This window comes from Neovison vison, chromosome 5 (assembly GCF_020171115.1).
Source record: "Neovison vison isolate M4711 chromosome 5, ASM_NN_V1, whole genome shotgun sequence".
Lineage (NCBI taxonomy): Eukaryota > Metazoa > Chordata > Mammalia > Carnivora > Mustelidae > Neogale > Neogale vison.
The window spans coordinates 104,088,649-104,116,633 of record NC_058095.1 but is presented as its reverse complement, the minus strand read 5'-3'; the positions used below and the strand labels follow the sequence as shown (position 1 = coordinate 104,116,633).

The 27,985-nt window shown below is 45.1% G+C and overlaps 2 protein-coding genes across 3 annotated transcripts in view; one reads left to right on the top strand and one right to left on the bottom strand.

The window, feature by feature from the left end:
* LOC122907439 (phosphatidylinositol 3,4,5-trisphosphate 3-phosphatase TPTE2-like) overlaps nt 1–2,159 on the top strand; it is a 75,658-nt gene extending 73,499 nt beyond the window's left edge. The window contains exons 18-19 of the mRNA XM_044250299.1: nt 900–970; nt 2,051–2,159. Of these exons, the coding sequence (XP_044106234.1) occupies nt 900–970; nt 2,051–2,159 (180 nt within the window). The remainder of the gene's footprint in view (nt 1–899; nt 971–2,050) is intronic.
* LOC122907045 (mitochondrial ornithine transporter 1) overlaps nt 2–27,985 on the bottom strand; it is a 58,626-nt gene continuing 30,642 nt past the window's right edge. For both annotated transcript variants that reach the window (XM_044249643.1, XM_044249642.1), the window contains exons 3-7: nt 14,899–15,157; nt 10,851–10,988; nt 7,560–7,729; nt 6,453–6,611; nt 2–5,356 (exon numbers count right to left, since the gene is read on the bottom strand). In XM_044249643.1, the coding sequence (XP_044105578.1) occupies nt 5,232–5,356; nt 6,453–6,611; nt 7,560–7,729; nt 10,851–10,988; nt 14,899–15,157 (851 nt within the window). In that variant the 3' untranslated portion in view covers nt 2–5,231. The remainder of the gene's footprint in view (nt 5,357–6,452; nt 6,612–7,559; nt 7,730–10,850; nt 10,989–14,898; nt 15,158–27,985) is intronic.

Here is a 27,985-nt window from a genome sequence, read left to right as displayed (position 1 = left end):
TGACCTGAGCTGAAGGCAGAGGCTTTAACCCACTGAGCCACCCAAGTGCCCCTTAAATAGTATTTTTAATCTAATATTTACCTTATGAAAAATGAGAATGTTTGCCATTGTCATTGCTCTGAACATGTATAACTTCTGCTGAGATGTCACAAAGTGTACAAGTGTTACTCTTTACATAAATTTCTAAGCCTCAGTGGTTTTGTTTTCTTATTGAAATCATCAAGCAGAACTGCCAACAACTAACAATGTTGATCACGTTAAAGTTTGTGCCCTCCTTCACCCCCTGCTTGCTCCCTGTTATGGGAAAATCTGTTCAATAGTGAAATGGTATGTGTGTGGAAGCAAGTGACTTCGATTGTTCCCATACCAGACGGCTCCCCTTTGATCCCTGAAGCCGGTCTGAACACTAGCTCAGTCAGTGGTCCGAAGCAGAAGCTCCACTACAAGAAGTACTAGTCCGGGCAGTGTTGCTTAATTTTGTGATTCTCAAGGGCCATGAGATGAAAACTCTCTCATGTGTGGGTATTCTTGTCATTAATACTGACAGTCAGTTATCAATGCAGCTGCTGCTTGTAGAAATGGATGAGGTCTTTGGACATAAAGTGGCATCAGTCTCTGGTCAGCACGATGTAAACTAGGTTGGAGGACTATTGTCTAATTTATATAGAAAAAACCACCTTGCCTTAAATTTTGATAGGAATGGCAAGAAAAAGCCATTTTTTAAAGTCTCCTTTGTGTCGTGAGCGGAGGGTTATAGAGGTTAAGTGCTGTGTGTCTAAGGGCTCTAATTGTTTGACAGATATAGAAAGGAAGGATAGGAAGGAATTTTAATCCCTTTGGAATTAGTTTTTAGTATTATTTTTACTATGAAAATTAACTTTTTTTTTTTTTAATTTTAGGACCTTCCGAAATATTACGACAACTGCCCATTTTTCTTTTGGTTCCATACATCTTTTGTACAAAATAACAGGTATGGCTCTATAGAAATGGCTTAATCTCCAAGATCTGTGTAAGGCAGAATGGCACTCCTCCCCTCAATTTATAGAAACCAAGAAATCCTCAAATCCCCCATTCTTCATTATGTAAAATATAGGGTTAGTGTTGAGAACCACTGTGGCCTTATCCTCAAAGTCCATGCCATAGGACTGTGTCATAGGAGCTGAGATGTATTCTAATCAGATCTCGGTGTGGTGATGAGTCCCTCCCCTTGCAAGTGTAGCAGGAGTCTGCTCAGTTACCCCGACTGGGCAGGTCCACCGTGTGTGTTCATCTTCTGATGACCGACCACCTACCACATTCTAGGCCAGAAAGGAAAGCATCCTTGAGGAAGGCTTTAGCTAGTTTAAAGGTGACTGACACACCTAGATCTAGGGCAGAAGTTAGAGGACACAGTAAGCATCCGTGAAGACAGCTTAAAAAAAAAAAAAATCAATAGTCTCCCATTTAGAAATGACTTCCTAGTGACTAAACTGGGAAATCTTTTTTTATAAATTAACTGAAGATTATTATTCCAGGGAAACTTCTTCCCTATCTAAAAATTCGTTCCTGAGTCTGGAAGTTCTCTAGGATTCTAGTTCTCTAGTACTTGAAGGAGGACTGAATTAGTGGGAATAGTAGAAATAGCCGCTGAGGACTATGGGTCTTGCTTGTGGGGGACGAGAGCTCTCTTACAAACTCTGCAGGGAAAAGGGTATCGGGTGTCAGCAATAAAAGCACAGCTCTGTCAGAGCCGCCACTTATTTAGGCTTCGGTCTCCATGAGGGAGTTCCTTGGGACGGTGGGCTGCTGCAAGCTGTGGATACCGCGGTTTGCAGAGATGGTGCGACCTCTCTGTGAACTGGCTAAGGAGGGACTCACTATGGTAGAGTGGACAGCTGCGGCAGAAGGAGCATTTTGGGAATGACAAACAGCCTTACTGACTGCCCCAACATTGGCCATCCCAGATGTTACCAAGCCCTTCCACTTGTATGTGCCAACTGAGGCACAGGAGAGGGACTAAGACTAACCCTGGTTGGCCTTCTGTGCTTGAAACATGTTTCTTCTTTCCTAGACTTTACCTTCCAAGAAATGAAATCGATAATCCCCATAAAAAAAAAACATGGAAAATCTATCGTGAGGAGTTTGCAGTTGAGCTGTATTTTGAAGAAGTGAGATACTAGTGCCATCTGGGACAGAACCCCGTTCTCCACAATCCCTGCCACACATTTAGGTCTCCTAACCCTCCTTCCTTGCATGTATACTTATACATTTACATACACATTTTTGACAACCTTAAGTATATACAATATGCAAGGTTAATGGTCCTTTTTCTTTCCTGAAGGACGTATATGCCAGAGTTGAGACAACTACTGTTTCTGGGGACAGTGTGCCAATGTTAAGAGTTTAAAAGAACTTTCATATCAAAATAACATTTAAAATGATTCCTCACAATATTGCGTGAGGTTTATTATGTATTTTTGGGCAAGTAGTCCCTGCTTTCACATGTGTAATGTCAGATTGAAGAGGTCAGTTCTAAGCTATTTAACAAACCTCCGATTGGCACCAGAACAAGGCTTGAGCCCACAGGACCGTTCCTATAAGCAGTCCCCACAGAGCTTGTGATACAAGCTTCAATAACAGGCAGTCCTTGGAGGACAAGAGAATCTGGGTAAACATAAGCAGACGTTACAGTAGATTCTCTTTGTAACATCACTGTGAAGTCAAAGGAAATGTCTGCCTAGAGAAATCTAGAGGATTTTAAAATACACCCCCTGACACAGACTCTGCTCCCAGCCAACTTCATTTAAATGTAGGGAACTCTGTGAAGATCATCTTTTCACTATCAACACTGGTTAGTCCAGTGTCCACAGGGAATCCTATTCTCTTCATTGCTGGATGTTGTTTTATTCTAAGTACCTTAATGTCATTATGTATATGTTTATATATTTATATATTATATAAATAAAATGTCCTTATTTATGAACATGCCTGGATGCAGGTGCTCTCTTTCCCTCCAAATAGCCCTCAAAGGGTCTCAGCTACCAGTGCAACAGCCCATATAAAGGCTTTTTAGGAAAAGCTCTGACTACATTACTTGCTATAATTCGTGTTACAGAAACACATGTTGCCGCTAAACAGTTTGTACTGTTCCCTTGAACATGCATGCAGCCATAAGCCAGAGGGGCAGACCAGGTGGCAGGCTTAGGTAAATGGACAGGGGGCGGGGTGGGGGGGTAGATACTTAGCTGGTACTAAGGAAGAAAACCCCAATTTTCAAGACTTGCTTTTTGAAAGAAGATTACAGTTAGGGTTCCTCTTCCTTAACCCTCCAAGATGCATCCAAATTCCTGGCCACTGAGTTGCTACACTCTTGTGCTTTTGCTCACATAAAGAGAATTTACAGGCTTGTCTCCTTACAACCTGACCCAAAAACTTCCTTGAACAACTCGAGAATCTTACATCATGGTACATCAGAATGATACTGGTTTTTTTCAAATAGATCTGACTACCCTGGAATAGAATTATCCAAAACATAATAGGAAATTTAGCTATTTTTAAAAACTAGAACAGTTTCCTGCTACATCGACCCCATCCACACAAGCAGGCAGAAGAAGAATGCTGCTGGGGGACCGACTTGCACAACTGCAGTACACAGAAAGAGCAGCTGCTCACTGCCCCGACCCTCTGGCTTCTGGTGCGGGGCTAGAGTTAGCACAGAGCCTCTGCAGAGAACAAAAAGCTTCAGGAAACCAGAGGTTTCACTCGAGGGGGACACTGTGCCAACAAGGACAGACACACACGGGACAGATGTTAGCAGCGTCAGCCTGCTTAAGAACACTGGTTTCCGAGAGAGCCCTTGCTGGTCTTGGAGCAGCACGGTGTGATGAGGCTTGCCTAAGTGGGGACGAGAAGGGACGCTCTTACAACAGGTGACCTGGAGTTTTGTGGTGGTGGTTAGTGCATTCGTATGGCATAGCTAAATAAAATTACGTGGCTTGTTTCATTGCTTTGTAAAGTCACCCCCTATATACAATCCTGAAGATCCATGGACTGCCAGTACCAAATGTAAAAGGCTCAACCCAATAAACATGGCAGTTAGTGATCCTGAGATAAACGTAAACAAGAGGGTCACCCCAATATCACTCACTCTGGAGGACAAGCCCTCTGTTCTGTCCAGTTCCATCCGAAAGAGGACCTTGCCCACGAGTGCGGTCCTTCAGGCACCAGACAGGGAACAAGGGCTTCTCTTGGCTTTGGCACTCTGCTCCCGGGAAGGGTTTCTGGTCGGTGGAGGCAGTGAGTGTGTGAGTGGGCCAAAGTGCATCAGCAGGCCATAGACGGTCCAAAGAAATCATCTGCAGTCCTACCCAGGCCGGGACCCAGAGACGGAAGAAGCAGGCCTGCTGGCGGTCATGGGCCTTCACAAAGCACAGCAGCAGGGCCCCTCCCCTCAGCACCTCCCTCAACCTAAGGCCCAGCAGAGGGGGAGTTCCTTGGGCGAGAAGGGGAGCTGGCAGAGGTGAGGGGCGAGCTGCTCTCGCCAACCTCACAACGTGTCAGGGGCACAACGATCCCACCTAGGAAGGGAATGGCACGATTTTAACAGTAGAACATCTTGGGAAAATCCAAGAGGCTTACTCCTAACTTAAATCGCGAACGTGGAAGCCACACCAGTTTGCAGGTCTGTTCTCCTCTACAAAATCTACATGGATAGATCAGTTGTCAAGCACCACAGAAAAACTGAACTTGAGCCACTTAGGATAGTGCATGTACTCAGGTTCTAAAAGAGAGCCTACATCTAGAGTAAGGAATCAGAGTCATCTTCATGAAACATGGTTACCTCAGAGTTTTTCTGGTGAGATCTGAGAATTAAACATGGAACTAAATGACGCCTTACTAACATGTAACCATCCAAGCTGCACGGACACACACAGGTTTATGCAAAGTCCCGAAAGAACTATATTTAGCCTTTCAGATCCTGTGCAGGGCCGGCGGCTCACCCTAAATGTCCCACCAAGGACAAGAGCAGCAACTGAGTTCGATTTCAGTACGATTATGGGCAGAAATTAATAGGATAAAATGGAGGCCCTTTCCACAAAGTTTAAGATTTAGAGTAGAATAGGGGAAGACCAAAAAAACAGAACTCCTATGAAACCAAAATAATTCCCCGTTGGCCTTGTACTCCGTGAAACCCTGAGATGAGCTGTAATGGTCACGTGCCTAGACTTGGGACCTCGTTTCGCCAGGACACTTCAGTAGGCTTCGAACTGGCTCATCATCAGCTTCCTGCTGTATTCGTAGGCCAGAAAGAGCGCCCCATTGGCAGGGAATGCTCGAATCATTGTAGGTTTCAGTCCAGAATATAAGGCCGTTATTCCTAGAAGACAAGAAGTGATCAAAGACTGAGACGCCCCTTCTCAGAGAGAGCCTGTGAAGCCGCAGAGCCCAGGGCTGGACACCGACAGATCCAGACAACACACTGAATGCCGACAAGGGACGGAAGGGCTTCTGTCCAGGTGTCCCTGGACGAACAGGAAGGAAGGAGTCTACGGCACGAGGCCAGGCATCTAGTCTTCCAGCAAATCTTGGCGACGCTCAGGTACCACACACGAATCCCGGGCTCGCTCCTGGTACATGGACTGGGCAGAGCGAGGCCTCACCTGGGCAGAGAGAAGCAGCCCCAGGGCCACAGGAGGGCAGCAGCCTCACAGAGTCACTCGGGAGGACAAGGACCACAAGACACCAGGCCAAAAGCACAGTCCTGTGTCCACAGCTGGCACTGCCCAGACTGTTATAAAGATCCAAGTGGATGAGGGAGGCGTAAGGGCTCTGTGCAACTATGAGGTTTTATGCAACTCTGGAGTATGAACTGAACCGTTTCCACACCCTGTGACCGCTCTCTCACAAAATCAAGCCCGAGAAGTTCACATCCCGAGGTGGAAGATGTAGAGCGGATGCTGAAAGGACAGGTCTCACTCACCAGAGGCACGGTCCGGGCGTTCTACAAACATCTCCTAGAAAATCTTGATACTCCTACGTTAACTCTCAAAATTCAGAGCCAAATACCTTCAGGAAGTCTGAGCATTAGGGACTTTCTTTTAAAGTTAGTACATTCTTTAAAATTAGTACATTCTTTTAAATCCTTTAGTGGTTCTGTTAGAGATGGTTTTCTGATACTATCTATAATCTATAGAACAAGGGGTGCTGACTTCCAAGCATTTGTCCCCTTAGGCACAATCTGGAGTTTTAAAGTTCCCTCCGGGCTATTTAGAACAAAGAATCCTGGAGAAGTGAGGAACAAGGACATCAAACATTCTTGAGAATGGAAGCAAGCTAAGGAAGGGGCGCTAGAAAAAGGACAGGAGGCAGGGGAAGAGAGCAACCACACACACACGTGATCGACCTCCACGAGGGTTACAGCGAAATGACCGGTCTAGACATACCCACTCCATTCCTGCAATGAGTAGACTCACCTTCATTTTTCACAATGCTTATAAAGGTTCCGATAAATCCTGCCTGTTTTCCAGACATGGAAAGAACTTGAATTCTGGATTTGACGCAATCCACTGGGTAAACAGCAAGCCAGAGGCAGATCCCACCAACTCCACCGCTTAACATCAAAGGGACAGGGCCTGGAGGAGGAAAGCAGCCAACAGCATTTTTGTCTCAAGAACAGCATTTCCAGAGGTCAAGGTGGTAGTGGGTGCAGGTAGATGCAAATAAAAATGCTGATACTTGGGGCACCTGTGGCTCAGTCAGTAAGGCATCTGCCTTCAGCTCAGGTCATGATCTCAGGGATCAAGCCCCTTTGGGCTCCCTGCTCAGGGGACACAAGGTCCCATGTGGCACTCTGGGTCTGCCCCTCATCACAGGACCATATCAGTGCTGGTCACTGTGGCGCTGTGTCCCTCCTGGCCTGCCCTCCGAAGGACTGGCCCACACAGAACCAGCAGGCCCCCAGCAACATGGCAACCCGCCCCCCACCCCATGGGGAATGAGAACAGTGGCCACTGAAACACAGGTCACGTTTTTCCAACCCTCTCAGTCTGCAGTATTTCATTCTGTTAATGCCCCACAGCCCTGATTCTTCCTTTACCATGAAAGCCAAAGTTGTCTTATTAAACACGATAGTTAAGCCTGGGAGTGTGCCTAACCCCAGAATAAGTCCAAAACACTGAAGTGATGTGTTTGAGAAGAAACAAGTAATCATTCCTGCAAGCCAAACATTGACATGATTGCATCAAGCAGCTACACAGGACAAGGTAGAAAGAATGACATTTTTCAGTCCTCTGCAACACTCTCAAGATTTATTACCAAGTTTTATGCTTATTGCAAAATGCTTTACAGGTGATTTCCCAAAGGAAACTAATTTCTATATTCTCCCCTAAAATGTTACTCCAGTAAAGAAGTCTGGGATGCACAGCTTCACCCCCGTGGTGAGGACATGAGGGCACCCAGAGGAAGGTGCCAAGGGCCTTTCCAAGCCTCCAGAAACCTCCGTGCCCAGCAGACCCCCACAGCCTCTACAACAAGCAGGCCACTGTGGGGCGCGGCCCGGCCCAGCCCAGCCAAATGCTTACCTAGCTCATCCTTCGATCTCCCTGATGCAAAAAATGACCTGCTCAGCTCGTAGCCGCCAAAGAAGAGGAAATAGCCGGGCACCTCTCGGAGTATGGTGCTGGAGAGGCCGTGGTAGAAGCCCAAGGGGCCGTCCTTCCTGAGGATGCTCTTCACCACGGACCAGACTGTGCTGCAGAGAAACAGGGAGCTGTGTTTAGGGCCGGGGAAATGGGGGGCTGGGAGACGAGGCTGGCACTCCCACCCCAGTGGCAGGCCTGGCTCAACCCTGGGCAGGCAGGGAATGGCTGATTCTAGAAACCCAGGGGCCCAAATTCTGAAAATGAGGTTTCTGCAGGGAGGAAATCTCAGAGAAGCACAGATCCTATTATTTTAGGACAACTGTTCTCACCTGAACTATCCAATAGCTGGGAAATATCATTAAAGTGTGTATGAGACCTGTGTGTGGCCACCATGCCTCCGGCCAAGACTTCAGCAGACCACGCCAGAACCCCGTCTCAAATGGAACCATGTTCACATTTCCCAAGTGTGCCACTTCTCCAGGAGTGTTCTCAAGTGTGCCTGAGAACACTCCTGGAGAAGGAGTACACTGGACTTCTGGAAAATCAGAAAGACCTCCTCTGAGTGTGGACAAAACAATGAAGGACCTGGACCAGTGCCACCATGGCAGGGCAGGTTCCTAGAGCTGCTTTTTGCTAGTTGCAAGGCTCACCATTGCGGGCAAGGTCTATTTTATGGTACACAAGAAACAAGGGAAAAGAAGTAGGTGCTACCGAGCCAACACTCCTGCCCGATGACCGTTCTCCCCAAGGGTGGTCGGGGGAGGTGGTCTTCAGGAATCTGCCCCACAGCTTCCCCCTGTATAAAGGATTCCAGGAGCAGATCGGGACCCTCAGAACACATACAAATAAAATCCAACCCCCATTTGACAGGTGGAGAAAGAAAATTCAGGGAAAGCCAGACGAGCTCTGATTTTTATATTGCTTGCATCCTCCTGCCCTCAATAAACAAATTCACTTCTTAGTTCATTGAAAAAAAAAAGTGCGTTCATACATTCTGGATATTATCCAAGATATAAAAGAGCCAATACCCACTTTTGTCCAACAATGAATTAGAGAAATTACAATAAGGAGCTGTACAAGCTCAGCAAGAATAAAATGCCCGCGTATTTGCCACTCCTCTACCTCCTTCTGTGCCTACCCTCCTCTACCTTTCTTTCTAACGGGTGGGTATAGAAGGAATCTGTTCAAGTGCTTACGGTCTTTTTGCTTTGTGTTAGTGCAGTGAAGGAGTAAGGGAGTAGATGTTACTTGAAGGCAAGACAAAGGAAATTCGTAGAAACTCTACAGGGCAAGAGGCACTGAGGATTTAGTTCTTAGAAAGTAAGTAGGCAAGAACTTCTATTTCAGGCTGATCAGAGCCCTGAAGCAGCAGTAATGCAGGATCCTTTCTGTCCAGACCCCTCTTCCTGACGGTGTGCAACATGGCAGGCCTTATCTGTCAGGAAAACAGCAGCAGAAACCACATCATTGGTGTGTTTTAGAGAACCCCTTGCTCTTCACAGTGCTCTCAGCAGGTGACCTCGCTTGGACCAGTGAAGAATCAAAACCCCCGTGATCGAAAGCATTTCAGAAAGCTTCGTCAGGCATCACTCATTATCTAGGTCCTTCCTACAACTCAGCTCCCACTCTATAATGGGAATGTAACACAGTGATCCAACTCAACGTGACTGGCCTGCCTTCTGAACCAAGTCTTAACTCCAAGGTACCATATACCCCTGTGTAGGCCAGGAGTATATAGCCACACCTAAAATATTGTCAATGGATCCTTACCGTTGTGCAAGATGTCCATTCGCTTAAGTTTTTGGAGCCAACAATTACTTTCCTTAAAAATACCTTAGGAAGGGGTGCCTGGGTGGCTCAGTGGGTTAAAGCTTCTGCCTTTGGCTCAGGTCATGATCCCAGGGTCCTGGGATCGAGCCCCTCTCTGTCTCTGCCTGCCTTTCTGCCTACTTATGCTGTCTGACAAATAAATAAATAAAATCTTAAAAAAAAAAAAAAAAAAACAACCTTAGGAAACCAACTGAAGGTTGCTGGAGGAGAGGTGGGGGGGGGGGGTAACTGGTGACGGGCATTGAGGAGGATGCTTGATGTACCGAGCACTGGGTGTTGTATTTAAGTGATGAATCACTAAATCCTACCCTGGAACTAATAATACATTATATGTTAACTAAATTGAATTTAATAAAAAAATTTAAATGAAAAAAAAATACCATAAACGACTCCTAGGGGACATGAGAGCAACTTTCTGGGTTCTGTTCCTGTTCTACCTCTGAATCTGGGCATTGGTTACCAAAGTGTTTGTTTAGTGACTAACAGAACCCCCACTTAAGATTTCTGGGTGTACACCAGATTTCAATAAAAAGTTTCAAAGACTTATGCTTTGGGACCTCTAGGCTAGAAACAGTAGCTTCAAACTGGTTGTAAACAATCTCCAGGGTGCAGGATATAGAACTCTATCAGAAACCCCACCCTCCCTGGGAGGAGACTACTTGGGTAAAAGGTCAATTAATCTGATTTTTCCGGTCAGATTTACACACTGAGTCAACCACAGTGACAAAGAGCTTTAGTCAGCCAGATGTCAAGATAAATAAGCAAATGTTGAGATTAATGAAGACAATAAATCACACTGTGTATGACACACACTCATGTAACTCGGATCTGTTTGCAGGACTGAGGGGAGAGCATTCTGATGGCTGCAGAGTAGCTCCCCAGGGCTCTGAGGAGTGTTCGGAAGCCAGGCTCTCTGTGGGTACACGAGAAGGGGGGGGGGGTAGGTAAGAGAGTGACCCTGGGATCTGGGCTGATCCGCTCACGTGAAACCTGGGAACGGGCACCAAATATCCATCTTGGAACCCAAGTTGGCATTTCTGAAGGCTCAGCTCTCAGACACGGTTTCAAAGCTGTCTGCTGTGTGCCTCCAACACAGCCGGGGACGCTGCCTCATGCGCTCAATGAGCCAAGAGTGAGAGGATCTCTCGTCCTCTCCACGTCCAGGTGAGAAACATCTGCAGACAGTGGTCCGTTGAGGGAGCAGGAGTGGGTCCGGCCCTCTGAAAGGTCATTTAGGAAGTCCCCCTCTGACTGGTAGGGGAAAGAGATCTAAAAACACAGTATTTTGGAGTAGATAAATCTCTTTCTCTGCCACTGAGTTTTAGTAGAATATAAAACTGACATATACTCAATGCAGCAAGGCAACGAGAGACCCAGCGTTTGTGCCCGAACAGCGCTTACTTGTGGCTTCTGGCGATCTGCCCTGACGCCTCCATCTCATACATGGTCTGCAGCCGGCACTTGACGAGCTCAGTGGGGCAGAGCACCAGGGCCGCAAAGGCAGAGGCGAAGGAACCCGCGGCTGCATTCTGCAGATCACTGGAAGGAAACCAGCACGGGAGTCCGGTCATTCATTCATTCAGCACTCCCCACGCAAAGCACTCGGCTGTAAGGGAGAGCAAGGATCAAAGGAGAGGAACCCTTTGCCGAGTGCCCACTGGGAACTCGCACATGCGGTTTCATCTAAGGACCCCAGCCCTGGGAGGCCAACACCGATGCCGACACCCCAAATTTCATGTGGAAAAACCGTGCATAGAATACCTAATGTACCTGAAGTCTCACCACTACCACGTGGCAATGCTAGGATTCAGACCTGGGTCTGCCTGACTGCAAGATCCAGCTCCTTTTATTAGTCATAGTCATGGCAACACGCACGGAATGTATCCCCCACCCCTAAGCTCTATGCAGAAGCCGTAATCCCCCAAGGTGACGTATTCGGAGCGGGCCTCTGGGAAGACCTTAGGTTTAGTGAGGTCGTGAGGGTAGAACCCCCCATGATGCAATCAGTGTCCTTATAAGAGGCCACCGCTCTCTCTATCCACCCTTTGAGGACACAGCAAGAAGGTGTCCCTCTGTAAACCAGGAAATAGGCCCTCACCAGACACCCAATCAACCAGCACTATGATCTTGGGCTTTCCAGTTTTCAAAACTGTGAGAAACAAATGTTTGTTTAAGCCATCCAGTTGACGGTATTTTGTTACAGCAGCCACAACGAAGACACAGTGATATATAAAACAAACAAAAAAACCAAAAGCAAACAAAAAAAAAAAAAAGAGGGAGGAAAAAAAATTACCCAAACTCCCACCACCCCAAAGACACACCATCACTATACTTCAGCGTATCTGCCACCAAGCTTCATAAAGCGAGGTTCTGGGGCCATCCCTGCATGCCCCAAATCCAACCTGGAACAACCACATGTACAAAGTAACTGTTGCAGATGAAAGCCCAGAATAAATCTTTAACCAAAAAGCTGCTCATTGCAAAAAAGATTTCCCAGTTCTGCTGATGACCTCCTGACCTCAGCCACAGAGGGCAGCAGGAGCAAGGACCGGGGAGGAGCGAGGTGAAGGAGGGGTCAGCAAGCTCAAGGGCTGGAGGTAAAATGGCTACACAGGGAATCTAAACGGAGAAACAAATGCACGGAAACACAAGCATTCATTTCACCACAGGAGGGTCTGGTACCACCAGCCACAGTCACCAGCAGGGCTGTGAAAGCGAGGTCCCATCCGAGTTCAAAAATACGGGGGAAAGTCTGAGAAATTAACTGTCAGGAATTCTCTGGAGCGTTCAGAAGGGTCAGAAAATAAGATCCCTTCCAGCCTGGGAGTGTTCGGTCACAAGAGCTCTGCAGGCACCCGGGACTGGGCAGGAAGAGTGAGCTGCTCACAGGACGACTGGCTCCCTGACTCTCACCTGTTCAAGCCAGCAGCCTGCCGTCACCTAACCACCAGGACGCCACCCCCCCCACCCCCTGCCCCGTGAGGTGACTCCCTCCCCTGGCTACGGAGATCCCCTCCCAAGCTTTCCCCAAACCGTGAGCAAAAGCTTAACAGACCGAGCACATGCGACTGTCCGGGGGTCCGTTAAACAGTCACATAAACAAAGGTCAGACTGGAAGAGAAAATCAAGGGCCGCCTCCCATCTCAGCCCCAACCTTCTGTTCCCTGGTGACCTGGCATCGGCGCCATGGGCAGACGGAGGACGGCGCCCAAGCCTGTCTGCTCCCAGAAGAGTTGGTGGGGAGCGAGGCTTTCTTCCAGGAGGGAGACCCTGCTTGTGTTCCAGACTTGCTTCTCATTTCAGAGAATCGGGTATGAGGCCATTACCCGGCGACATGCAACTCTGCTGCTACTCAGCTTCTAGCGAATGGAAACTGTCCAACATGGTTCACACCTACTCAGCGGACTGTCAAGACCAAAGCTTCAGGTGGCTTCTGCAGTCCTTCGGCCAGGCTGCAGATCCAGGCTTCGTTTCCCTTGGGCACCCTTCATCAATTTGCTGACCAGCAGCCAGAACGGCCAGGATTGCGGGAACAAAGATGGCATCTATCGGTGTGGAAGCCCTTCAGCCTAAGAGTCGGCGGCCTGAGTATGAGCACGCTGTTCTAGTGCAACAGCAAGGCCAAAGCACACCTGCAGTGGACTTTGAGTCCTCTCCCCTACCTGGGCACCCAGTGAGGCACTCGGGGCCCCAGGCTGCACCTGCAGGAGAGGCGTTAGACCCAGAACTGAAACCACAGCGGGCACAGGATGGGATTTGGTAAGCATCGGCTGCTTATCTCCCATTCAACAAACATGTACCTGAACCCTCCTGCTGTTAGGACCCCATGTGGACAAAGGTCAAAGGAGAACTGAACTCAGGGTGGCATTCAAGCCAAGGACATGCAAATATTTACGGTATCATTGCTGAAATTCACGGCAGGCTCTTCGAAGCAGTGCTTTCCTTTCATTGCCTCTACTGACCACACGCATTCCTCTAGACCTGACCCCTACCACAGTCCAGAGCCCCGACTCTGGTCTTACGGCAAGAGTACTGGACGGGGACTCGGAAGACACAGCTCTGGGTCCTGTGCTCAGTTATGAGCTCAAGTAATAGGATCCTAAGCCAGTATCTGCAAATCCAAGTCCCCAGCTTTAAAACCGAACAGCAGGGGCTCTGCCGCTCTCACAGATCATGAGGAGGGATGAACAAAACAGGACAGGTGTGGGTGCCCCAGCTCCATCACCTCTAAGGTGGTCTTTCCCTGCCAGGTAATAAGCAAACACCGTTCTGTGGGATGAAGTCGCAGCTCCCTCCTGCCTCACCAGGACCAGAGAAGAGGGTACGGGGTGAGACCACATGAAACAGAATGGCTTCTTGGCTGTAGGACTTCTCTAGGACCTTATGTGGCTGCTTCCTACCTCCATCTTCTCCATAAGGCATCCTCCTCTGGGAATGTCGCAGGGGACCCAAACTTCCCATCTTGTCCCAGAGAAAGTGTCCCCCTCTAGCAGGAAGAGTGACAGTGGCTACAGTGTTCTTTCTGTCACTCTCTAGCATGAGATCCCACACTCTCCTGGTTTCTCTCCTGCTTATTTATTTACTTCCTCCTCCTCTTCATGACCCCTTCTGTACTGGAAGGTCCTGGAATTCATGCACAGCCCTCTACAGATGCTATCTCCCTGGGTGATTCCATCCAGTCCCAAGCTTTTAAAAAACACGTTCCATCAATGAAGAAAAAACTCCTGCTTACAAAAGGGCACATCTTTGAGATCACTAGGCGTCTCCAGAGAACACTGTACAGAAGGGGCATACAGTCGGGTGGGACCGGAATTGCAAATGGGTTTCCAGTTCCTACCGGAACAACCCATACGGCTATCTGCCAAACCATGAACCTGATACAATTTCCAATGATTTAAAATAAATCAACGTTCAAAAAATGGAGGGCTACACATGCCAGTGGTTCCTGAATCCTCTATGGTCTCTGTGTAAATAAATATGCAAGGGGGGATGCAGCACAAGCCCAAGTCCGATGTTTGGGCAGACTTGGTCAAAGAGTCCATCCGCATCTTCACAGATGCTTCCAGCTCCTCCTAAAATTCCAAGTTGCTCTCCAGTCTGTCTGGCTCAGGAAGCTTCTTCTAGTCCTCTGCACTGTGATGAAGGGGAACGCAAAGCTCGAGTGCACCTGGGGCTCCCATCCAGCCCTCATGCCCACAAGAGAAGCAGTACCACCAGGGCATCTGAAAAGCATCTTCCTGAAGAACAGCAGCACGTAAGGGCACCTCCTTCTCCACGGTGCATTACTGACCAGCCTTCTGAAAGTTTTACATGACAACTTACAATCAGAAACAATGTGGTTATTTTAAAAAAGGAAACACTCTTCCCATAAGGTATCATAAAAGTTTTGACCGGGCAACAACGTTGTCTTTCTAAACAAAGGAAGAAAGTGTTCGTGCCCACAACTCACCTCAGCCTGGCCTGCTTCTCCAATCCAACCACTTTCCGCACCACCTGTTGGCAGAAGCCGTAGCACATGAAGAGGACCGAGTTCTCGGCGATGTTGGCGATCAGCGCTGGGCTGGTCCCCTTGTAGAAGCCGCGGAAGCCCACCTGGGAGTAGGTCTTCAGGCAGCAGTCGGTGAGGCCCCGGTACAGGTCAGGGAACGTCTGCATCTTCACTTTCAAGGTGTCAAAGGGCTGCCCGGTCAGTACACATGCTGTGCCCCCTACAACCAGGACAGAATCTCCTCCAGCACCCATCTTTTGTTTTGGAATGCAACCGCAAACACCCACAGCAATTTAGAGAGAGATAAGCACCCTACCCCAGGGCTTTCTACTGTCGCAGTTCACTCCAACCTCTCTTCCCACCCCCCCCAACGGCAACCAAACCTCCAAGCCCAGTTCAGTTAACAACCAAGGGTCCCCACTGTGCCCGGCACCCAGCTCCAGCTCTGAAGGAACCCACCCTCGGTGGGAGAGACAGACACGTGTTCAACAGTCAAGACCACAGCACGCACAGGGGTGGCGTGTGTTCGGAGGGGTCAGCAATGGGGTCAGATGGACTTGGTCCCGAAAGCCTGCTCTGCTGTGAGAGTCTGGACACGTGATATTAACTTCGGAGCCTTGGCTCCCCATCCAGTTTGCACGAGGATACATAAAAATGGACGAGAAGGCTGAAGATAACAGCTGCTGCGGGACGGTTCATGAAGAACAGTCACTCTGCGTGCATGCAGTCCTATCAAGGGAGGGAGGAGAAGTCCGGCAGGAGTGACTCACCCCTCTCTGCCTAATCCCCAGCAGCACAGATGACTATCAGAAAAACAGGGAAAGAGACAACCGATAAAGATGACAAAGAGTCTGGCTAATCCCTAAAGAGCTAAAATTGGACCACACGGAAAATCTTCATCTGGATTCCAGCAACTAATGATTCGTGATTCGTATTGGAAGGGGGAATGCACTGAATCCTACCGTGCTTAGCATCAATCATGTATTTTTACACTTTTATACTGTAAGAGTTTAAAAAACAGCAAAATCTAAATTGCTGTAGAGGACCTCAATAAAAATGTCTGGATGTAAGGAAAAGAATGAACTGTAGCCACGCCACCCTGTCATAACCCCGGACTTTGGACTAGGTCAGCATTTGGAAAATGCCACTCGTTAATGCTTCTACCTTTCCTGGGCCTCAGAGATGCCTGCATCTCAGATGTCCACTGTTTGTGTCAGGAAACCTAACTATTGGATTAGGTATGTATGTATGTATTTATAAGAGATTGTATTTATTTATTTGACAGAGAGAGATTACAAGTAGGCAGAGAGGCAGGCAGAGAGAAAGATGGAGAAGCAGGCCCCGCTGAGCAGAGAGCCTGATGCGGGGCTCGATCCCAGGACCCTGAGACCATGACCTGACCTAAAAGCAGAGGCTTAACCCACTGAGCCACACAGGCACCCCTGGATTAGGTTTTTAAAGTGTCATCAAAATTGAAGAGAAGGCTGGGGCCCCTGGATGGCTCACTCGGTCAAGTATCAGACTCTTGATTTGGGTTCAGGTCCTGATCTCCGGGTTGTAAGACTGAGCCCAGCGTTGGGCTCAGTGCTCCGCATGGGGTCTGCTTATCCTTCCCCCTCTGCTCCTGCCCCCACCACAAGATCTTTTTTTTAAAAATTGAAGAGAAGGCTTACATAAATACTTTATGTAATTTTATGCGATTTCATAACTGACATCACATAGTTACTCCGACTGAATTGTGCAAAGTAGAGACAGGAGAGGGGCTGTTTTGAATAACTCCCATGAATTACTGGCAAATAAACATTTTCAAGGAGTCTGAAAACTGTGAGCTCTTCTTTTAAGCAATTGCAAGTATATCTGGGATCCTATCCCTACATACTTCTAGGAGAGTAATGATCCATTTCCACTCTGTCTTGCCAAATTATTTCAGTTCTGAATTAGTAGAACATTATTCAATAAGATGCTACTACAATTGTAGTTATTCTCTCTCAGGTACTTCTAGGAATAAAATAGGACCCTAATTGGGGCGCCTGGGTGGCTCAGTGGGTTAAGCCGCTGCCTTCGGCTCAGGTCATAATCTCAGGGTCCTGGGATCGAGCCCCGCATCGGGCTCTCTGCTCAGCAGGGAGCCTGCTTCCCTCTCTCTCTCTCTGCCTGCCTCTCCATCTACTTGTGATTTCTCTCTGTAAAATAAATAAATAAAATCTTTAAAAAGAAAAAATAGGACCCTAATTGTATAAAAATAATTATCCCAAAAGAAGAGGTGAATGTCAGCATATTTAAAGAGGGTACATAATTTAGGTAACCTAGACGCAGATAAACTGAATAAACCACTTCATTCAGAGTGCTGCAATATTAACTGGAACCTTTCCATAGTTTAACCCAATCATCTTCAACAGTTCCGACATCACAGGCTGCTAATACACGGACTTGTTGCATATCTGTAACAGTTACATTCCCAACAGTGAGAAGGTAGGAGGCTAGTGCATGCTCAAACGCTAACTACAATTCCCTCCTCTCATCTATGGAGGTAACTGACTCCCATGTAATTTACCACAAACGATACTGTCCAGGCCCCCCTTAAGTGCATGATGACGATTTGGAACACCTGTAGCAGCCACTGAGACCTAGCAGGTCCTCAGATACCCACCAAGAATCCCAGAAGCTATGAATAACTTAGAGGAATATTTCTCCACTTGCTCAAAGCATAGACCTCTGATCATCTCATTCTCCTTGACTTAAAAATGGAAATAGTTCTGCATTCTTTCATAGGTGTCCCAAAAGGCCCTGCAGGAGAGGGGATCAGATCATGGTGCACTCTATACTTTACCAGGGCCAGTGCTGTGGGTTTTCTATGCTTAAAATAGTTGAGTCAGCAAATAACAAGGTGGTAAGGAAATCTAACGTGGCAGGGATGGCGTCGGTGGTGAAAATGGGGATGACCAAGCAGCAGACCCTTCACCAGAAAGTCCAGGACCACCTTGTCCACCCATGCAAAAATGGAGAACCTCAAACCCAATGGAGGCACTTGATAAATGTTCTGTTTAACTGCACAGGGAGGCATATCATTTTCAAAATGTTCCAATCGTAAAAGGCCCTCAATGGATTAAATGCTCCAATCAAAAGATAAAGGAATGGGGGGCTCCGTCAGTAGAAAATGCAACCCTTGATCTAGAGCTCACGAGTTCAACCCCACATTGAACGTGGCATTTATAAGACAGAGAGAAAGAGAAAGAGAAAGAGAAACTGAGAAAGAAAGAGAAAAGGACTGAAAGAGAAAGAGAATGAAAGACAGAGAGAGAGAGAGAAAGAAAGAGAAAGGAGAGAAGGAAGCAAAGGAAACGGGAAAAGAAAGGACAGAGTGACTGGATTAAAAAAGAAAGAAAAAAAAAAAAAAAGCAAAAGCAGAACCTATCTATATGCTGTCTACAAGGGACTCCCTTCAGACCTAAACTCACATACACTGAAAGTGAAGGGCTGGAAAAACATTAAACATGCAAAGGAAAAAAAAAAAAAAGCTGGAGTGGCCAATACTTACATAACATAGACTGTAGAACACTGTAACAAGAGACAAAGAAGAGCACTACATAATGATAAAGGGATCAATCCAACCAGAAAACAAGAGGATGTTACAAATATCTATGTACCAATACAGGAAACCTAAGTACAGAAAGCAATTAATAGACACAAAGGGATAAATTGACAGTAATTACAGTAGGGGACTTTAATACCCTGTATACATCAAAAGGTCATCCAGACAGAAAATTAACAAGGAAAACAGTAGCTTTGAACAACACTTTAGACCAGATGAACACAACAGATACATATAGAACATTACACCCAGAAACAAAATACACATTCATGTCAAATGCACATGGAACGTTCTCCAGAATATATCACATGTTAGGCCACAAAATAAATCTTATTTTATATAAGAAGACTGAAATCATATCAAGCTTTTTTTACCACAACAGTATGAAACTAGAAATCAATCACAAGATTAAAAAAAAAAAAGCCATAAAGAACATAAATACATGGAATTTAAATAAGATGGTACTAAACACGGAATGGGTAAACCAAGAAATCAAAGGGGAAATGAAAAAAATCCGTGGAGACAAATGAAAATGAAAACGCAACGGCCCAAAGTCTTGGAGATGTAGCAAAAGTAGTTCTAGAAGGAAAACTTATAGCAATATAGGCCTAACTTAAGAAATGAGAAAAATCTCAATTTCATATACTGAAAAGAGGTAGAAGAATAAGCAAAGCCCAAAAATAGAAGGAAAGAAGGATCAGAACAGATATATGAAAGACAAAAAAACATAAAAAATTTTAAAAAATAACAGAAAAGAAAACAGACATCACAAAAGTACAAAGGATTAAAAGATTATGAAAAATTACAGGCTGACAAATTAGACAACCTCCAAGAAATGCAATGGATAAATGCCCAGAAACATCTAGAATCACAAGTAGAAAACTGTAACAGAGAGGCACCCGGATAGCTCAGGTCATGATCCCAGCGTCTTGGGTCGAACCCCTCATTGGGCTCCCTGCTCAGTGGGGAGACTGCTTCTCCCTCTCCCTCTGTCTGCTGATCCCCCTGCTTATGCTCAGTAAATAGATAAAATCTAAAGGAAAAAAAAAAATAAAAGGAAAAATTTGAATAGACCAATTACTAGTAATGACACAGAATCAGTAATCAAAAAACAAACAAAACAAAAACCTCCCAACAAACAAAAGTGGACTAGATGGATTCACAGGTGAATTCTATCCAACACAAAGGAAAGTTAATACCTATCCTTCAAACACCATTCCAAAAAAAATAGAAAACTTCCAAATTCATTCTAGGAGGCCAGCACTATTCTGACCACAAAAGCGAAGATAGTACAAAAAAAATTACAAGCTAATGTCTCTGATGAACACAGTTACAAAAATCCCCCTCAATAAAATAACAGCGAATGGCATTTAACAGTACAGGAAAAAAAAATCCTTCAGCAAGATCAAGCAGGCTTTATTCCAGGGATGCAAGGGTGGTTTCAATATTCTGAAATTGATCAGTGGAATGCACCAATTAGCAAGAGGACAAAAGCCATATGATCATCTCAAATACAGAGAAGCATTTGACAAAGTACAACATGAAATGGATGGATTTCAGCCGAGTAGGTTTAGAGGGAACACACCTCAGCATAATAAACCCACAGCTAACATCACACTCAATGGTGAAAAGCTGACAGTTCTCCCTCTATGATTAGAGACAAGACAGAGATGTCCATATTCACCACTTATTTAACATGGTACTAGAAGTCCTAGCCACAGCAATCACACGAGAAATACAAGGCATTCAAATTGGTGAGGAAGAAGTTATGCTGTCACTATCTGCACAGGACATGATAGTACATACAGAAAACCTTAGGGGCACCTGGGTGGCTCAGCTGGTTAAGCATCCAACTTTTGATATCAGCTCAGGTCTTAACTCTCATGGTCATGAATTCAAGCACCTCATTGTGTACCACAGTGGACATGAAGTCTACCTTAAATAAAGAAAACTTTAAAGACTTCACAAACAACAACAACAACAACAACAACAACAAAAACTATTAGAACTGATAAATGAAGAGGGTGCCTGGGTGCCTCAGTCATTAAGCATCTGCCTTTGGCTCAGGTCATGACCCCAGGGTCCTGGGATCCAGCCCCATATCAGGCTCTCTGCTGGGCGGGAAGCCAGCTTCTTCCCCTCCCATTCTCCTGCTGCGTTCCCTCACTTGCCGCGTGTCTCTCTCTGTCAAATAAATAAATACTGATAAATGAAGTAATTTGTAGGATACAAAAATATACAAAATCTGCTACATTTCTTTTACACTAATACAAAGAAGCAGAGAAAGAAATTAAGAAGACAATCCCATTTAAAATTGCAACAAAAAGAAAAAAAGACTTAGAAATAAACTTAACTGAGGAGATAAAAGACATGTTCTCTGCAACTTATACAGCAATGAGAAAAGACTGAAGACAGCACAAATGGAACATTGTACCATGATTATGATTGGAAGAACAAACATTGTTAAAATGTCCATGTTACCCAAAGCAAATCAATGGATTCAGTGCAATCCCTACCAAAATACCACCAGCATTTTTCAAAGAACAGACAAATAATCCTAAAATTTGTATGAAAGCACAAATGTTCTTGAGTAGCCAAAGCAATCTCGAGAAAGAACAACAAAGATAGAGGTATTGCAATCCCAGATTTCTAGATACACTACAAAGTCTTTGGTGTGTGTGTGCACATGCGTGCGTGCGTGCGTGCATGTGTCCTCAGGCTGGATCGCTTTTTGAGGCACTGAAACACAGCTGTGCTGAAGACCAAATACTGCTCTGCAAATAACTTCCTTGTAGGTGAAGACCCTCACTGCATGATATGTATTTATAGATGTATATAGATACATAAAGATATTTTTAAGATTTTTTAGTTTGGGAGAGTTTAGTGGGCCTGAAAAAACAAAAATTACCCTTCAGAAAAATAAAATACTTCTGTTTTGAATAGATATCAACAATGTCTCATGTACAGTCAGTAATTGCTAGACTGGGCATGCCTGGTTGGCTGTCAGAAGAGCATGCAACTCTGGATCCCAGGATTGTGAGTTCGAGCCCTACATTGGGAAAAAAGATTACTTAAAAGTAAAATCTTGAGAGAAAGGAAGGAAGGAAAGAAGGAAGGAAGGAAGGAATTACTAGACTTTCACAAAGAAATAGGAAAATATCACCATGGGGCAAGAATTTGGTTGACGGAAACTGACCAGAAGATGGCTCAGGTATTAGACTGAAAATGCAGAGACATGTCAGTAGTTATCATGAGGAAGTTTAAACGCTTCATAGAAAACCTGGACTTATTGGTTGAAAAGATAAGACAATCTCTTAAAAATGACCTGAAGGAGGGGTGCCTGGGTGACTCAGTTATGCATCTGCCTTCAGCTTGGGTCATGACCTCAGGGTCCTGGGATCCAAGCCCACATCGGACTCCCTGCTCAGCAGAGAGCCTGCTTCTCCCTCTCTCTCCGCCCCTCATGCCTCTCCCCCTACTGTTTACACTCATACTTGTGCTCATTCTCTTTTTCAAGTAAAAAACTTAAAATCCTTTTTAAAAGATGACCTGAAGGAAATTTTAGAATGAAAAATCCAAAGAATTCTCGTACCAAAAAGGAGTAGTAACAAATAAAAGATAAAGTCACATTAAAAAACAGGATTAAGAAAACAGAAGAAGCACACTCTAAAATAGTTGAGGATAAGGAAAATTTGATTTTTAGAAGAAAAGAAGTAACTAGCAAATTAGATGAAGCTAAAGCATACAAGACAAACCAAGGTAAGGAACTGCCCCATGATGAATCACAAAAACACAAAGTCATGGGAAGGGGGGAAGAAGCCATAAGCAATACAGTTGATGGACGCAGAGACAGAGCATCCTACAGAAGAAACAGGAGAGAAGAGAGACATTGCAGAGGACGAACTGGCCAAAGCAAAGATGGGGAAAAAATCCCTCTCAGTTTAAAGAATAAAGCGAATATTCTACAAACCTCCAGGGAAGATGAAGGAGCAAGACTTGCATTGGCAGCAGACTTTTCATCAGCAACACTGAATATTAGTAAGCAATGGAGTTAATGTCTTCAACATTCTAAGGGAAAGTGATTTTGAATTTAAATTCTATATCCAGTTAAATAAGCATTTAGGCCTTAAGGGTGGTGAAGGACCTTTACAGATATGTAAAGACTCATCAAATTTACCAGCCAGAAATATTTATGAAAGAATTACTGAAAGATACACTCCCACAAAATGAAAAAAGGAAGGAGGAAGATACAAATTCAAGAAAAAGTAGATAAAACTAGTAAACTCAAAGCATGGAACTAGGGAGGAAACTGGTGATGGCTTGAGCTATTTGTTAAAGAGGTAAAGGTTGCTGAGGCAAAGGAGGTGAAGAACTCAGAGACTCAGGAGGAAGGATCTTCAGAGTGGAAGGAAAAACAAACGCTCGACAGGAAGACGGCTCAGAGTTAGAAGAGGAGGGAGGCAGGAGGCTTGAAGACTGGGAAGAAGGGAGAAGAGGTGGCTTTGGAATAATGTGAGGAAAGGATTCCATCTTCCAATGCCATACTGTGGTAAATATGAAGCATGGAGTTGAGGAAATCATCAAAGATGCCTTGGAGATTATTGTAACTAAAGAAGTAGAAGATTCTGAGCCAGAGTAGGAAGAAAATTCAGGGTAGGAAATGGAAGTAGTTTTATCATGGGACGAAGGCAAGGACTCTGAAGTAGAACATGTAAAGACTTGCCTTCCAGATTGAGAAAAGAGAGGCCTCCGATGAACTTAAAGAAATTGCAAAAATTATGTGGCTTGGGACTCAGAAGAAAATTGGTGAAACCTTGGATGGAACAAAAACCCCAGAATGAAGAGGAAACAGATATGCTGATAAATCAAGGAACTGGGACGGTCTGTCTAACCTTGTGTTTGGCGTCTCCCTCAAAGTCACTAGAGATAAGTTCTGGTAAGCAGAATAGACATTTATGTACAAATTTGAGTACTCCCATCAGGAATCACCTGACTCCCATCAGGAATCACCACAGTTTAAAGGAAAACAGACACAAAATTCTGCAAACAAAGGTGCCAACATCTAAAGAAACAGATAATATAAGAGAAGAAAATTTTAGAAGTGTATTAATAACTTTAAAGAGATAAAAGAGGAGATTAGAAATATTAAAAATTATCATCCAGCTGTCTTGAAAGTAAAGAACTCCACAGATGCTCTGAATAGCAGAAGAGACACACTTGAAGAGACAAGGAATGATCTAGAAGACTGACTTGAAGAATGTTCTAAGGTTACAATGCAAATGGCCAAAGAGATAATAAAGAAAGATCCAGAGATAGAGGAGAGATCCAGAAGCTCCAACATCCATTTGACAGGAATTCCAGAAAAAGATAATAAAGGTAATAGAGCAGAGGAAATAATTAATAATTGAAGAAAACTTCCCAAAGCTAAAGAAAGATTCAAGTCTTTTTTTTCTAAGATTTTATTTATTTATGAGAGAGAGAGAGTGCATGAGAGGGGGAGGGTCAGAGGGAGAAACAGACCCCCCTGTGAGCAGGGAGCTGGATGTGGGACTGGATCCCAGGACTCCAGGATCATGACTTGAGCCAAAAGCAGTTGCTTAACCAACTGAGCCACCCAGGTGCCAAGAAAAATTCAAGTCTTGAGACTGACAGTGCTTATCAAATACTCAGTAAGATTGATGAATAGAGACCCCTAGGAATCTGGGAATTCCAAGGATAAAAAAAAAAATCATAAAGTCTTCCAGAAAGAGGAGCGTGAACCTACAAAGGAACAAGAATCAGACTGACAGCAGACTTATGGACACTGGATGCTAGAAGTAAATGGGGCAGTAACATAAAATTTCTGCATGGAAAAACGTTTAAACCTCGAATCCTACATCCAGCCAAAGTGGCATTTTATTTTGAAGGTAAATAAAGACATTTTTTGATATGAAAGAATTCAGTTTGTTTCTTGCATACCCTCTTTGAAAGAATCACTGGAGGATATACTTTAGCAATCTAGGGTGACTATAAACACATACACACAATGCAGATTATCTTTCTCCCACATCAAAAAAGGAAAACAGAAAAATAAAATGCCACATTTCTACTCAGGAAGATGAACAGCTAACAGTGCTCTTGGGGAATATAGGAAAAGAAGGTTACGGATACTACCTAGGTGTTAGTAAAGTTAAAGAGTGTGTTAAAATGAATTTAATCATTGTAGCTTATGTATAAGTATAGATTCTAAACTACTGGGGATCACTTCTTGGCCTTTTGCTAAAGATCGAGTGTAAACTACTGGGGAGAGGGAGGGAATCTGTCAATAGGAACATAGACAGGAAGAGATGGGGTGAAAGTAACAGAAAAAACACGGGAAAAAATATGGCAAGAAACGTTAAAGCAAGAAAGGCAAAAGTTGAGCTCTTATCAAGAGAAAGGTAACTTTATCATTAATATTGATGAGAATCTTGAATCTTTATATTAAACCTTTTCTTCCCAAAAAAAAAAAAATAAACACTACAAAGCAGTAGTAATCAAAACAGTACAGTACTGCCACAGAAAGAGATAAATAGATCAAAAGAACAGAACAGAGGCCCAGAAATAAACTCACACTGAGCACCTGGGTGTCTCAGTTCGTTGGGTGATTGCCTTCAGCTCAGATTATGGTCCCAGGGTCCTGGGATTGAGTCCCATATCAGGCTTCCTCTGTTCCTTGGGGAGCCTGCCTCTCCCTCTCCCTCTACCTGCCACCCGCCCCCCTGCTTGTGGTCTCTCTCTCTGTCAAATAAATAAAATCTTTAAAAAAAAAGGTTTCAGGGGCGCCTGGGTGGCTCAGTGGGTTAATCCTCTGCCTTTGGCTCAGGTCATGATCCCAGGGTCCTGGGATCAAGCCCCGCATCGGGCTCTCTGCTCAGCGGGGAGTCTGCTTCCCTCTCTCTCTGCCTGCCTCTCTGCCTACTTGTGATCTCTGTCAAATAAATAAATAAAAGCTTTAAAAATAAATAAATAAAAAGTTCAGAAATAAACCCACAGTTACAGGGTCAATTACTCCACAACAGAAGCAGCCGTATGCAATGGTGGAAAAGACAGTCTCTTCTATAAATGGTATTGGGAAAATTGGACAGTTACATGCAAAAGAAGGAAATTCTTTCCACCATCCACAAAAATAAACTCAGAATGGATTGAAGACCTAAATGTGAGATCTGAAACCATAAAACTGAACATAAAACAAATATAAAACTGAAGAAAACATAGGCAGTAAGACCTCTGACACTGGCCTAGCAACGTTTTTCTAGACAGGTCTCCTGAAGTGAGGGAAACAAAAGCAAACTATTGGGACTACACTAAAATAAAACGCTTCTGCAGACTGAATGAAACCATCAACAAAACAAAAAGACAACCTACTGAATGGGAGGGGATATTTCCAAATGATGCATCAAGAGACGATACTTGCAGATGATGCATCTGACCAGGGGTTAATATTCAAAATATATAAGGAAATTCTGTAAGTCAACACCAAACAACAACAACAATAACAACAAATACCTAAACATTCTGATTTAAAAATGGGCAGATGACCTGAATAGACATTTTCCCAAAGAAGACATCCAAAGGGCCAAGAGAATCATGAATTTTGGCACGAGAGGATAAACGTCAATGGTCTAGGTCACAGTGAGAAGCTAGGCTAGTTAAGGCATACAGCAACCAATTCAAAGCAGGGAGCGGGTTCTAGTTGTCAAAAAACTAGTGTATTTTTTTTTAAAGAAAGAAAGAAAGAGAGATCCTATTGTATTTTAAAGGGAGACCAAGGTTCCTCATGAAGGAACTTAACTTTTGAGCTCCACACTGCCTCATTTCAACATTATACAGTTACCTATCTTCTTCAAATCCTCCCCCATCCTAGCTGCTTGGGAGTTTCTGGAATTTCTCCTACACTAGCAGACTGGCAGTGCCAGCTTCCCAGCATTTTATAGCAGATGAACTGGACCAAAAACCTGCTGAATGGGGGAGGTCTATTTCAAAGAAAAGGTGGGACACGGAAAAGAACATGTGTATATTACACCGAGATCACCTCAGTCCACGATGGCCCAATGTCCCAATCCAGAGAGCTGGCAGCAGAGGCTTGAGATTAATTAACCTCCACCCCCAGGAGGGCTGTTGCCCATTACGGAGTTTTAAAACAAGACAACAGCACCAGTCAAGGAACCAAGGAACCAACGTCCTAGCCCTGTCTGGACACCATCTAGCTGCACAATCATGGGCAAACACACTCGGCCTCTCAGGGTGTCCTTTACACTATACAGTGAGCATCAGATCCAAAGGTCTCTGCAGGCCCTCCTAGCTCCACACTGGGAGACTGTCACCCATCCAAAGTGGGGCTATGGCTTCCCGTTTGCATGCCAAGCACCTCCCAGTAGAAGTTCTCAGGTCACTAACACAAGCCTCCCCTGCCAGCCAAGGAGTCCCTCACCTCTCACCCCTCACCTGCCAGGTCCACCTGGCACGGACCCCTTCCAAGGAGCCTGTTGTCCCCCAAAGACAGATGCTGCAGGGCCATGCTACATCAGTGAGGGGTGACTCCCTGAGACCAGGGCAGGAAGAAATCCCAACTACTTATCAGGAGAATTAAAGGCCATTATGTAGACAGGCCCAAAACAAAGTAATATTTTTTAAAAAACATCCCCCCAATGCCTTACACACCAGACTCCCAACAATACAACTGCTATCTGGATCTTTAAAATTTACTGTAAAGCACATAAGTCGCACCCAAATACCTGTCCACACAGAAATGCCTTTCCAGGAAAAAGAAAATTCGATCACAACACATTCTATGTTTTTGGCAGACTGACTGACAGACATTTAATTCCAAAAGCTGAGAATCTCTCCTGTGGTTAAATACCACCCTATGGTAGAGACAAAAACTGAGCCCAGAGCATTTGCAGGGCCGTTAAGAGGGTGCCAGAGGCAGGCAAATGGGTCCACCATTCCCATGGTCAGGGACATCCCAATGTAGCCTGGGGGTTGGAGTGGTGCATGGGGCCATTGGTTGGGCCATGGTTTACCAGCTGCAGCTGGTATGGGACTGACCCAAGGCCTTCAGCAGGCAAGAAGCCAGTGGACACCTAGGCCACCTTTAGTTTCCCTTCCTCCTGGGCCAGGACACTCCTGTGGTCTCTAAACTGGGAGCTGGTGCCCGTACTTCTTATCAGTCTGTAATGCACTGTCTATAGCCTTTCTCAATTAGCCTACCTCCATCGACCTTTGGTTCAGGAGAAAATCCTTTATTCTCTGAACTCTAACTTCTTTTTCACAATTAAGGGAATGATGGGATGACAAGGGTGGCCCTTGGCTGCACCTGATCTGTTGACCCGGGAGGTCCCACTGGATAAGAGGACAACAGGCAACTCACCCCTCTGGCCTCTCCACTCCCAGGAGCTGAGGCCCTTATAAGAGTCAGTGTAAGAACCTGGCGAT